Genomic DNA, 13,382 nt, shown 5'->3' with positions numbered 1-13,382 from the left:
AAGAATATCAGTCACAGGGGATTTTTTTGAAACATCAATGTTAAGAAAAGGCATCTAGCACATCACAGATAGTAAATTGTTGAAATGAAAACAAAAGATTCACTAGAAGTTGACAGGTTAACCATCGTGTCAGCTAGAGGCTGTAGTGGACTAAATTGCCAGTCCACTACAGAGTCAGTTTTCCTTGAATTGGCCCAGGTCCGACTTCTAATCTGAATGAGCTAAGATGAAAGCCAAGGGTTGGATCTATCTTTGACTTTGAATAGTTTAAAAAGGGGCGTGTGTATCTGCTAGAGGAGTACAGTTACAAGAAAAAGTATGTGAACCCTTTGGAATTACCTGGATCTTCCTCTAAGTCACAACAGTAGACAAACACAATGTGCTTAAACTAATAACACAAATTGTATTTTTATTTATATATTGAATATATTATTCTAAACATTCACGGTATAGGTTGGGGAAAGTATGTGAACCACTAGGCTAATGACTTCTCCAAAATCTAATTGGAGTCAGGACTCAACTAACCTGCCGTCCAATCAATGAGACGAGATTTGAGATGTTGGTTAGAGCTGCCCTGAAATACATTTTTAAAAACTCACAAAATGCGAGTTTGCTATTCACATGAAGCATTGCCTGATGTGAACCATGCCTCGAACAAAAGAGATCTCAGAAGACCTAAGATTATGAAATATTAAGTCATGGTAGCATGTGGTTCCTCACCTCGGTCTCCTACATACAATTAGTGAAACATTTACAACAATCCTGACAGCAATATACTTTAAAAATCGCTCATGTGATTATCGCCAGTGGTGAAAGATCTGCTACTATAGCGACAATATTACTTCCCCTTGTGTGAATCCTCATATGCGCTGTCAGATTACCTTTATGACGAAAATATTTGCCACAATAATGACAGCTGTAAGATTTCTCTGTGTGAATTCTAATGTGAGACCTCAGATTACTAGGACGAGCAAAACATTTGCCACAGACCTGGCAGCAAAGCGGTTTTTCCCCTGTGTGAATCCTCAAATGAAGTGTCAGATCACCAACTCGAAAGAAACATTTGCCACAATCATGACAGCGATGAGGTTTCTCCCCTGTGTGCGTCTTTCTGTGATAGTTCAGATACCCAACTTGAGTAAAACATTTGCCACATTCACCACAGCGATGCTGTTTCTCTGCTGTGTGAGCCTTCCTATGAGCATCCAGTTCTCCCATCTGAGTGAAACGTTCCCCACAATCACTACAGCAAAATGGTTGCACTTCTGTGTCTCTCCTTTCCACTGGTGATTTCGGATCCATGGATTTTCTACCCTTTGAGCTTTGTCCTTTTTCTGTCCATGAATCATCTTCCTTAGGTTCTCTTTTGATCTGTTCAGTCGAGTCCATTATGTCTTTTTCACTTTGGGTTTGTGAGGACTGAGTTGAGTACTGATCATAGTCACTTTTCACCCAGGCAGGAGTGAATACAGAGTCTTCCTCCTCCTGGATGATACTGAATTCCTTCTGTTCCTCTTTAATCTGTATGGGGTTCCAGTCATCTTTCCCCAGACTGGGGCTCCACTCCTGCTTATAATGCTGCTGCTCAGGGGAAAGCTCCTCTTCATAGACAATGAACTGCTGGAAATCTGAAGGGAAGGAGAAAGAGTAAGTTAGAACTGAAATGCTGATTATCTGGTTTTAGCAACGCTAGTATTTACACACCAGCAAGTCTAGGAATTAGATGAAAATAAATAAATAGAAGTCTGCCAGAGGACAGAAGTTTAAAAAAATTCAATTTAAACGTACTCTGACGATTGTCTGTAGGCTTGACCCTTATGCATCTAATAAAACATCAATTAAACAGACTTTCCAAGAATGAGTCTGTTGTAGACCCACTTCCTCTTCACTTAACTCGTGTAAAAATAAAAGTCCTTTACCTGTGCCATACCTGCACAAAAAAAAGCAAGAACTTGTGGGGAACTTTTTTTTTGACATGAGGTAATCAGAGAGGAACTGACCTCGCTGAGGAACTGCATCGGTCTACAACAGACCGATGTTTGGAAATTCTGTTTAATTATACAGTACCAGTCAAAAGTTTGGACACACCTACTCATTCCAGAGTTTCTTAATAGTTTACTATTTTCTACATTGCAGAATAATTGTGAAGACATCAAAACTATGAAATAACAGATATGGAATCATGTAGGAACCAAAACAGTGTTAAACATGAGGTAGTCACCTGGAATGCATTTAAATTAACTTATTATGGGCAGGTGGGACGGTAGTGTAGAGTGCAAGATTGCAGAGCGCAAGATTCAAATGACAGCATTATAAATATTTAACTTTCATAAAATCACAAGTGTAATACATCAAAATAAAGCTTAACTTCTTGTTAATCCAGCCGCTGTGTCAGATTTCAAAAAGGCTTTACGGCGAAAGCAAACCATGTGGTTATCTGAGGACAGCACCCCGCATACAAAGACAATGGAGTGGAAACACTACAGCCGAAATGGGAGCCACCTAGAAAACTACAATTTCCGGCTCATTTTTCCAAAAACTGCAGTTCCTAGGGCTTCCACTGATGTCAACAATCTGGGAGGACTTCTGATAGCCATTGAAAATAGGGGTAGACTGATGTTTTTTGGGGGGAGGGGGGGGGGTTGCCTGCCATATCAGTTCTGTTATACTCACAGACATAATTTTAACAGTTTTAGAAACTTTAGATTGTTTTATATCCAAATTACATGCATATCCTAGCTTCTGGGCCTGAGTAACAGGCAGTTTACTTTGGGCACGCTTTTCATCCGGACGTCAAAATACTGCCCCCTGCCCAAGAGAGGTTAACAGGTGTGCCTTGTTAAGTTAATTCGTTGAATTTCTTTCCATCTTAATGCATTTGAGCCAATCAGTTGTGTTGTGACAAGGTAGAGCAGGTATACAGAAGATGGCCATATTTGGTAAAAGACCAAATCCATAATATGGGAAGAACAACTCAAATAAGCAAAGAGAAATGACAGCCCATCATTACTTTAAGACATGCAGGCCAGTCAATACGGAACATTTCAAGAAGTTTAAAAGTGTCTTCAAGTGCAGATTCAGAAAACGTCAAGTGCTATGATGAAACTGGCTCTCATGAGGACCACCACATGAAAGGAAGATCCAGAGTTACCTCTGCTGCAGTTACCAGCCTCAGAAATTGCAGCCCAAATACATGCTTCAGAGTTCAAGTAACTGACACATCTCAAAATCAACTGTTTAGAGGAGACTGCGTGAATCAGACCTTCATGGTCAAATTGCTGCAAAGAAACCACTACTAAAGGACACCAATAAGAACAAGAGACTAGCGTGGGCCAAGACACACAATCCATGGACATTAAACCGGTGGAAATCTGTCCTTTGGTCTCATGAGTCCAAATTTGATATTTTTGGTTCCAACCGCCGTGTCTTTGTGAGACGCAAAGTAGTTGAACGGATGATCTCCGCCTGTGTGGTTCCCACCGTGAGGGCACGGAGGAGGTGTGCTGTTGTGGGGGTACTTTGCTGGTCACACTGTCAGTGATTTATTTACAATTCAAGACACACTTAACCAGCATGATTACCACAGCATTCAGCGGCAATAGGCCATCCCACACCCCCAGGCTGTGTAAGGGCTATTTGACCAAGAAGAAGAGTGATGGAGTGCTGCAGCAGATGACCTGAATGCCATGCCAAGGGTGTGCAAAGCTGTCATCAAGGCAAAGGGTAGCTACTTTGAAGAATCTCAAAATAAGAATCTCAAAACTACATTTCGATTTGTTTAACACTTTCTTTTGGTTACTACATGACTCCATGTGTTATTTCATAGTTTGGATGTCTTGACTATTATTCTACAATGTAGAAAATAGTGAAAAATAAAGAAAAACCCTTGAATGAGTAGGTGTGTCCAAACTTTAGACTGGTACTGTCCATTCCATAAAAATCTATTTATTCCTCCATGCATAAGGACCAAGCCTACAGACAAGCGACAGAAAAAGTAGAAGTTGAATTTTATTTCATTTATGGCTTCTGGTGGACTACTCAGTTTTTTAGCAAGTTAATTCCCATCAACGTGTAAATACTGCTGCTAGCACAGCTACACACTGATTAGATAGCGCATAAGCACCATCTGACATAACAGGGTCTAGGATAGGATAGCCCATGATTTTCTTTTCAAGATAGCCCATAGGGAGTTCAGGATTTTGCACTTATATATGTACTGTTGTCGATTGATCAAAACAGTTGTTGAAGTGTATATTAATGGGCAATCATTTTACCAGCAGTCGCAATCTGACTTGACTGATTATAATGGAAACGGTATAGCTCAATACTTGTATAAAACACAACCAATGGTCCATTTAAAAAAAAAATCAGCTGCTCGATTAAGTTCTGGATCCATACATGTTAATTAAGAGAAAAGATGAAGATGCTAGAATGAGGAGCGGATCATTTATTCTATTCAGATGTAAAATTATTGATATCGACTGGATTTGTGACGCAAATTCTTTCTTAATTTCTCTCGCTATATGAAACCTGCAGTACTGATCATAGAGTTAGAATCATAGAGCGGACAAAGCCCAAACCGCCGATCAAACCACAGACATTTCCAGTCAAATATCAGGAAGGAGGTTTGCCTGACGACTCATCCTGAATGTAGATCCACTGCTCTATCGACAGCGCCATACATTCAGTCAAACTGTCACCAGGAGCGATCAGCCCACGAAGTTGGAAATCCCATTAAAATGATGGAAGCCCTCAAAAGTGTTGCCCATGCTAATAGGGCCTTTCAGCCACAATCATTCTTTATGATCCAGACTCATCGTGGAGGAGAAATGTTAGTGGGCTTGGCCAAAACAATGTGGATGAGTAGTCAGGCTAGCGGGAGGTAGGATGCTGCTGATTAACAGTGGTCTACACTTGAGGGGCTGTAGTGCACAAGGCCCACAAACAGCTGCCACAGTGGGTCTGCAACTGTATGCTGCAGGCAGCATTATTCAATGAAATACATCCGGAGTGAGAATAACAGATTTCTGTTTATAGCAAAATAAATTCATTATTGTATTTAGTTCAAACTATGTAACGACATTCAAACATTGTTTAGCATTATGATTCCATTATTTGTATGCATCAGTTTCAAGACAGGACTTTTCATTGGAAGGCGAACATCCAATGTCACCATCTTTACCCATTGTTCATGTTGCTCACTTCGGTCATAGTGCTAGCGGCCCAGTGGCAGCTTGCAAGTCATAAAAATCTAACTAGACTAGACGTTCAATACTACTTCTCTTTCTCGTCGGAATGGTGCTATGCCACGATCAGGACAGTGTGGAGCCGGCGCGGGATATGGCTCGGAAAACGTACCCCAATCCCATTATCCCCACTGACAAATCAAGAAGATTGAAATACTGCTAGCCTAACAAGCTGACAAAAAATACAATTTCAAACTTCTTGATTTGTCAGTGGGGATAATGGGATAGAGCTCGCCAGCCTGTAGCCCTTAAAGACGGAAATGATTTAAATCTGGTTCGTTCAGCCATTCCTAAGGGGGAAATTAATAGGGAAAGAAAGGGGTTTTGGGATAAATACCAAAAATAAGGTTCTTAACCTCTCTGAGCACGGAACCCGGTAGGTAGCGGGCTGAAATTCCACAACATACGGTGATCGCTACATAAATAGTCATATTAAACATTCATGAAAATACAAGTGTCTCACATGTATCGCAAGCCTAGAATCTTGCTAATCCAACTGCGTTGTCAGATTTAAAAAAGGATTTACTGCGAAAGAATACGATGCGATTATCTGAGGATAGAGCCCCATAAAAATAAAAAAAATTCAACCAGCACAGGCTTAACAAAATCACATACGGCATTAAAATAAATAGTTTACCTTTGACGATCTTCGTCTGTTTGCAATCCCAATGCTCATTGTTACACAATGAATGATCTTTTGTTTGATAAAATCAGTTTTTATAGCCTAACACGAAACATTTTGTGAACCGCTTGTGTCGTGAATTCCGTCTCATTCCATTTTCAACGACACATTCCAGGTAAATAACCCACAGAGAACGTGACTTTTCCAGTCATGTTTGGTTTCATTGCAATCAACTGGTTTGTTTGTAATACAACCAAACCTGATGGGCCATTTTGCGGGACATATTGACTGAAAGAAACCGATTTGAAGACAAGTAATGACATCACTGTGCATCAATGATATGACCACTGTTTCGTGGATTGACTGTATTTTAACCCAATGACCACTGATCATCTTGAAATCTAGCTGGGTAGATAGCCAATGAGCTGAGGTAAGCGGCAATATGCAATGGTTGTGTGTTGGAAGACCAACCCATGTCGTAAACTCCAGCGTAAAGAGAGGCATTCGCTATTGAAGTTATTCCGGAAGGAGCTACGCATTTTACGCACAGCGTTGTTTTGGTAAACACGCAGATTCAGCTGTTTATATATCAATCAGTATGGCGACTAAGTCAGGGAAAGCTAAATCTAAGTCTAGATATACAGATGTACACACAATTTTAGAAGAAATTGATTGCAAAAGTGAGACAGTGATTGTTGTAGGACGATTCATTTAGCGATTCCCGAGTGGAGGAATATTTTTTTAACAGAGAGGACACCGTTGTAGCCACTGTGTATAATCTGTAATGTGCCTGCAGAAGAGGAACAATGTCACCGTTTTGGACTGGTAAGTTCTTCTCATGCTAATGCCGTTATTTGAAATTAATAATATAAAATATTATTTATGAAATAGCCTATTTAAGGCTGTTGAGGCGAGGGCAGGCCCACAACAATGGCCAAAGTGAAATGGAGACAGTAGATACAGCGGGTCTGTTGTAATATAATAAAGACAGTAGATCTAGCTGGTCTGTCATAATATAATAGAGACAGTAGATCTAGCTGAAATGTCATAATATAAAAGAGACAGTAGATGTAGCAGGTCTATAATAATCTATTCAACCTTATGTTCCCTGTACTCTATACATATATATCTGTTTATTATACCTCAGCAGGACAATATTGTGTAGAGCTTTGGCAAAGTGGGTGATGTTATATCCTTCCTGTTTGGCCCTGTCCGGGGGTCTCATCGGATGGGGCCACAGTGTCTCCTGATCCCTCCTGTCTCAGCCTCCAGTATTTATGCTGCAGTAGTTTATGTGTCGGGGGCTAGGGTCGGTTTGTTATATCTGGAGTACTTCTGTCTTATCTGGTGTCCTGTGTGAATTTAAGTATGCTCTCTCTAATTCTCTCTCTCGGAGGACCTGAGCCCTAGGACCATGCGTCAGGACTACCTGGCATGATGACTCCTTGCTGTCCCCAGTCCACCTGGCCTTGCTGCTGTTCCAGTTTCAACTGTTCTGCGTGCGGCCATGGAACCCTAAACTCTTCATATTTACTCTTGGAGGTGCTGTCCTGTTCCATCCTCTACAACTACTGTGATTATTATTATTTGACCCTGCTCGTCATCTATGAACGTTTGAAAATCTCGCCCATGTTCTGTTATAATCTCCACCCGGCACAGCCAGAAGAGGACTGGCCACCCCTCATAGCCTGGTTCCTCTCTAGGTTTCTTCCTAGGTTTTGGCCTTTCTAGGGAGTCTTTCCTAGCCACTGTGCTTCTACACCTGCATTGCTTGCTGTTTGGGGTTTTAGGCTGGGTTTCTGTACAGCACTTTGAGATATCAGCTGATGTACGAAGGGCTATATAAATACATTTGATTTGATAGAGGACTGAGGGTCTTCCAAATATTGAAAGTGTGTAAATAGTTAACCATGTTATTTTATTATTTTGTAAATGTATATATTTTTTTCTCCATTTTTTTTTGGGGGTGTGTTAGAATACCATTTTGGCATTTTGTATATAGTTATTTGTTTCAAAATGTATACATTCACCAATTTGGCTACTTGTGTGGGACACCTGCGTGACTTCATGATAAATGTCATGTAGCACACTCATTTTGGAAGTTATCATTCTGAAACTTTGCACAAGTACTGTTGCCCTCATATCTTTCACTGAAATGGTCCCCATCATCCTATCTGAATGTTTGTTTTATCTTGTTCATTTTAAAGACGATGATACAACAATAAAAAGAAAAAAAATGTATGTTTTTTTTCATTGTATTATCTAAACCAGATCTATTGTGTTATATTCTCCTACATTAAATTCACATTTACACAAACTTCAGAGTGTTTTCTTTCAAATGGTACCAAGAATATGCATATCCTTGCTTCTGGGCCAGAGCTACAGGCAGTTAGATTTGGGTATGTCTTCAGGCGGAAATTGAAAAAAGTAGGGGGTAAGAGGTTAACAACCTTAGGATATCATCATCATCATCTTTTTCTTCTGTGGGTTTTATGGCAGACTACAACCCAAAAAGGAGTATTACCGCCACCGACTGGACGGGGTTGAAAAAAACCAAGGTCAAAATATAACCCATACGTGACAGAGAAAACGAACTTAATCCACCCACAATAAAACAAAAACACCATATTGACAAAACCAAAACCTCCACATCTGCCTTCTCAGGCTCTATGACCTGAGAGGGTGGTAATGGCTTGTGACAATACTCCATGCAACTCCTTCGCCGAGAAGTCTACCAGTCCCAGGAACCGTTCCGCCGCATCCACAATGATATCTATTTTCCTGGACTTCCTCTCCACCTTGGCAGTGCCATTAATCGCCGTTGAACGGCAACCCCCCGCAGCCTTCAGTGAAGGCCTATCCAACACTATGGACTCTTCAGGAGCGCCAATCGAAACCCTCGACCCTTTTAACAGTTGCTGCATATGAAATGCTCTGGACAGCCCTGTGGCCACCGCATTCTCTTTCATTCATGGTTCCCACCCCAAATAAAGTTAAGGTAAAGGTAAAATAAATAAAAATAAAATTGCAACATGTCCCATTTTCATCACTTTAAAAAAAAACATCACACAAACTTTTTCACAACTTGAACATCTCGGCTTTTCCCTTCAGCAGACACTTGAAACATGTCCAAAAGCTTTACAATGATCACAGTGCATTGGTCTTGGAACAAACACTCTGACTGTGGTTTATATTTCCCAACTGCACTTGAGTAGGGAGAGACTCCACATATTAAAAAAATATTTAAAAGAATGGAGGATACTCGTCTCTTACTTCATTCACCACACGATTCACCCGACGAACATCAATCACTCTAGGAATATTTTTCAATCTGTGCAACATCGACTCCCCACGAACCGCCAGATATTACCCCCTTCGGTGTCTCTTCGGGAACAGGACACATCAAACTTCTAAAAATCGGGTGAGATGCAACCCACTCTCCTTCTTATCCTCAGAAGAACAAAAAAAGAATCTAAACAAGCCTGCCTCTCGTGATCCTCATAGCCTTCACTTTACCCACAGCCCTCTCTCCACCAGTTTGGTTATATCAAATGGATTCCTCATAATTGATAATCCAAATCAGCTGCTCCTCATTAACAAAACATACTCCTACAAGATAAAGGACATCCTCATCCCTGTTTGCAACTTTGGTCCGTTTTCTATTCTTTTGGACAATATTCCAATTCTCCTCGAGTCCCCCGCCATTATATTCACGCTCCACATCAGCGTTCGCTTCTGCCATTCGCTGTCAGGGTGAAAAGTTACTTCAGGAACAACCTTCAAAAACAACTACACGGCCATAGTTATGACAGTTACGCAAAAATATAGCATTAACTACCTTGATCTACGTGCGTGTGGGTGGAGTTGGATTTAGTCTTTAGGAGATCTTGTACATTTTGATCTATGAGATCATATCCGTCAGTTAACATTACCTTTGAGTTCTTTGTGCTTGTTTTTATTAAATGAACGCTTCAAAATTCACAAAAGGTTACATTAGCTGATGAAGATTCTCAAAACGTATAAAATCTCTTAAAGTACTTTACACCACTACCATTACTATTGTTCTCTATTAGGAGTACGAGTACAGCGCTACAAGTTGACCATTACTTGGTTTACAATAATTAACGTAAGCTCAAAGGCTGACAACAGCCCGTTACAAATTGGTAGCCAACCTTCGTCATCGTGAGTGTCGTCCGCATCATCTTCATTGGCCGCGGGAGAATTGCCCGAAATACTGTTATTTATCGGTGAGCCGCTGCTGACAGGCGTCTGACCTTTGCAACTCACCGACCCGTAACTCGACTCAGCCAGGCTGAGTTGCTTCTGTAGTATTTTGATTTGCTCTTTGCTCTGAGAGACTTCTGCACGTAATGCTCCACAACAATCTTCTACTAACTTACAAATCTCTGTAACCGCAGCGGAGGCTAGTATGTCCATAATGACAGAGTTTATCCGTTGATGCAAAACACGCATTTCCGACATTTTAAACCCTTTGCTTTTGTGAAACCGACAACTACTACTATGAAGATGATTAAAAACGTCCAACAAAGTTATTATTTTGCCAGCTTGTTCAAGAAATAGTCATATTTGTAAGAATATCTGGTTTAATGTCATCAATATTCCGCCATCATTGATAACTGTCTCCTTCCTTCCGACCACATCCGGGTCGAGATAAGATAGCTAGAAAGCGCCACCTACCGCGTGGAGACTAGAATGCGCATTACCCTGAGAACTCCTTGAGCGCTTAACGTTGTATTTGGGGTATTCTCTTACTGTGGGAGTTATTCCTATGCTTTGTAGAATCATTGTTTAGTATTGAGAAAACCATAGTTTTTTTGTGTGTTTATCATGCTATCAACTTGAATAAAGCATCTAGCACTGGAGTAGTCTTAACCTCAGACAAACTATGTGAGGTTGTATTAGTCTCAAGATCATGTGCAAAGCAAAATGCAGCAATCCTGGAGAAGCATAGGCAAAACCTGCACAATTCCTTCAGAAGCCCAAATTCCTGTGGGATTCCTGTGGGTCTTTCCTTGTTTTCCTAGTTAACCATCCTAATATCCATTCATCATTCATCCTAATATCCATTCATCATTCATCCTAATATCCATTCATCATTCATCCTACAATATCCTTTCATGTATCAAATTGCAATAATAAAACTGTTTTAATGGCAACCACCACGATAGCCCCAACTCAAACCAGCAACAGTTACATTAAGATATACAGTCCTTTACCACCACAACTCGGATCTTTTTTTTTTACAATGAGCCATGACTAGAATACAGTAAAATAGTATGTAAACACTATTAAAGTGACCCTTGTTCAATGACTCTGTGTACATAGGGTGAAGCAGTCTCCAAGGTGCAGGATAGAAAACCGGGTGGTATCCGGCTAGTAACGGTGACTAAGGTTCAGGACAGGGTACGGGGCAGAGGTCAGCTAGTGTTGACTTTTACAGTCTGACTGTCTGGAGATTGAAGCTGTACTGTCTCCTCCTTCCAGATGGTAGCAGGAGGAACAGGTGGCTGAGGTCCTTTATGATCTTCTTGGCCTTCCTCTGACACAGGGTGATGTCGATGTCTTGGAAGGCAGGCAGTGTGCCTTCGACAGCATCACCCTCTGGAGAGCCATGCGGTTGCAGACGGTGCAATTGCTGTACCAGGTGGTGAGACAGGCCGACAGGATACAGGATACTCTCAATGGTGCATCTGTAGATAGTGGAGGCCAGATGACCTGGCCTCCACAATCACCCAACCTCAACGCAATTGAGATGGTTTGGGATGAGTTGGATTGCAGAGTGAAGGAAAAGCAGCAAACAAGTTCTCAGCATATGTGGGAACTCCTTCAAGAATGTTGGAAAAGCAATCCAGGTGAAGCTGGTTGAGAGAATGCCAAGAGTGTGCAAAGCTGTCATCAATGCAATAAAATATGTAACACTTTTTTGGATACCACATTATTCCATATGTGTTATTTCATATTTTTGATGTCTTTGCTGTTATTCTACAATGTAGAAAAATAGTAAAAATATAGAAAAACCCTTGAATGAGTAGGTGTGTTCAAACTTTTGACTGGTAAGTATTCTTACATAGGTATTTCTCTTGTCCAGGTGGGATAGGGCAGTGTGCAGTGCAATAACCTCATCTGTAGATCTGTTGGGGCGGTATGCGATTTGTAGTGGGTCAAGGTTGTTGGGTAAGGTGGTGATGATATGATCCTTAACTAGCCTCTCAAAGCTCTTCATGAACACTTAAGTGAGTGATAGTCATGTAGGTCAGTTACCTTCGCTCTCTTGGGTACAGGAACAATGGTGGATGCCTTGACACAAGTGGGGACAACGGATTGGGATATTAGAGATTTAATACTGTATGTCCGTAAACATCCAGCCACCTGGTCTGCACATATTCTGAGTACGCGATTTGGGATGCCGTCTGGGCCGGCAACCTTGCAAGGGTTAACACGCTTAAATAACTTACTCGCATCGGCTACAGAGAACAAGAGCACGCAGCGGAGGTGGCCGGCGTTCGGAGGCTCAATGTTTTCCTCGAAGTGGACAAAGAAGATGTTTAGCTTATCTGGGAACAAGGCGTCTGTCCGCGACGTGGTTGGCTTTATGTTTATGATCTATATTTGTCTGGAGTCCCTGCCACACACACTACCTGACCAAAAGTATGTGGACACCTGCTCATCAAACATCTAATTCCAAAATTATGGGCATTAATATGGATTATGTCCCCCTTATTCTGGGAAAGCTTTCTACTAGATGTTGGAACATTGCAGCCTGGATTTGCTTCTATTCAGCCACAAGATTATTAGTGAGGTCAGGCACTGATGTTAGGCTTGGCTCGCAGTCGGCGTTCCAATTCATCCCAAAGATGTTTGATGGGTTTGAGGTCAGAGATCTGTGCAGGCCACTCAAGTTCTTCCACACCGATCTTGACAAACCATTTCTGTATGGTCCTTGCTTTATGCACGGGGGAATTGTCACACTGTTGACTGAGGCAGCTCTTGCAGGGCAGAAATGTGATGAAAGGACTTGTTGGAAAGGTGGCATCCTATTATTGTGCCAAGTTGAAAGTCACTGAGCTCTTCAGTAAGGCCATTCTATTGCCAATGTTTGTCGATGGAGATTGCATGGATGTGTGCTCGATTTTATACACCTGTCAGCAACAGATGTTGCTGAAATAGCCGAATCCACTCATTTGAAGGGGTGTCCACATACTTTTGTGGAAATATAGTGTATATCTCATGTTTGAGCAGTTGAATTGCGACTTCACTTTGTCCCTTTACTGTCGCTTTGCCTCTTTGATTGCCTTACGTAAGTCAGAGCTAGTCTGTTTGTACAGTATATGTCCATGTTCCCAGTCACCTTGCCATGGTTAAATGCGGTGGTTCTTGCTTTCAGTTTTGCTCGAATGCTACCACCTATCCACAGTTTTTGGTTTGGATAAGTTCTAATTGTCACAGTGGGAACAACATCCTCTATGCACTTGCTGATTAACCTAGTCACAGAG

General features: G+C 41.3%; 1 protein-coding gene across 1 annotated transcript; it reads right to left on the bottom strand.

The window, feature by feature from the left end:
- Positions 1–383: 383 nt before the first annotated feature.
- Positions 384–10,508, bottom strand: LOC115129721 (zinc finger protein 32-like). Its single transcript, XM_029660382.2, has 2 exons — positions 10,041–10,508; positions 384–1,628 (listed from the first exon to the last, which is right to left on the bottom strand). The coding sequence occupies exons 1-2, from the start codon at positions 10,348–10,350 to the stop codon at positions 790–792; spliced, it is 1,149 nt and encodes a 382-aa protein (XP_029516242.1). The 5' UTR covers positions 10,351–10,508; the 3' UTR covers positions 384–789.
- Positions 10,509–13,382: the final 2,874 nt, after the last annotated feature.

The sequence above is a fragment of the Oncorhynchus nerka genome, linkage group LG5 (assembly GCF_034236695.1).
Source record: "Oncorhynchus nerka isolate Pitt River linkage group LG5, Oner_Uvic_2.0, whole genome shotgun sequence".
Taxonomy (NCBI): Eukaryota; Metazoa; Chordata; class Actinopteri; order Salmoniformes; family Salmonidae; genus Oncorhynchus; species Oncorhynchus nerka.
Note: the sequence above shows the minus strand (reverse complement) of the source record. Positions and strands in the feature narration are given on the sequence as shown.

Bases quoted from the DNA above. Each gene is read 5' to 3' on its own strand.
- LOC115129721 (XM_029660382.2), bottom strand. From the start codon at position 10,350: ATGTCGGAAATGCGTGTTTTGCATCAACGGATAAACTCTGTCATTATG. The intron at 1,629-10,040 runs GTTGGCTACCAA...CCTTCCCTTCAG, and splicing joins CGACACTCACGATGACGAAG to ATTTCCAGCAGTTCATTGTC.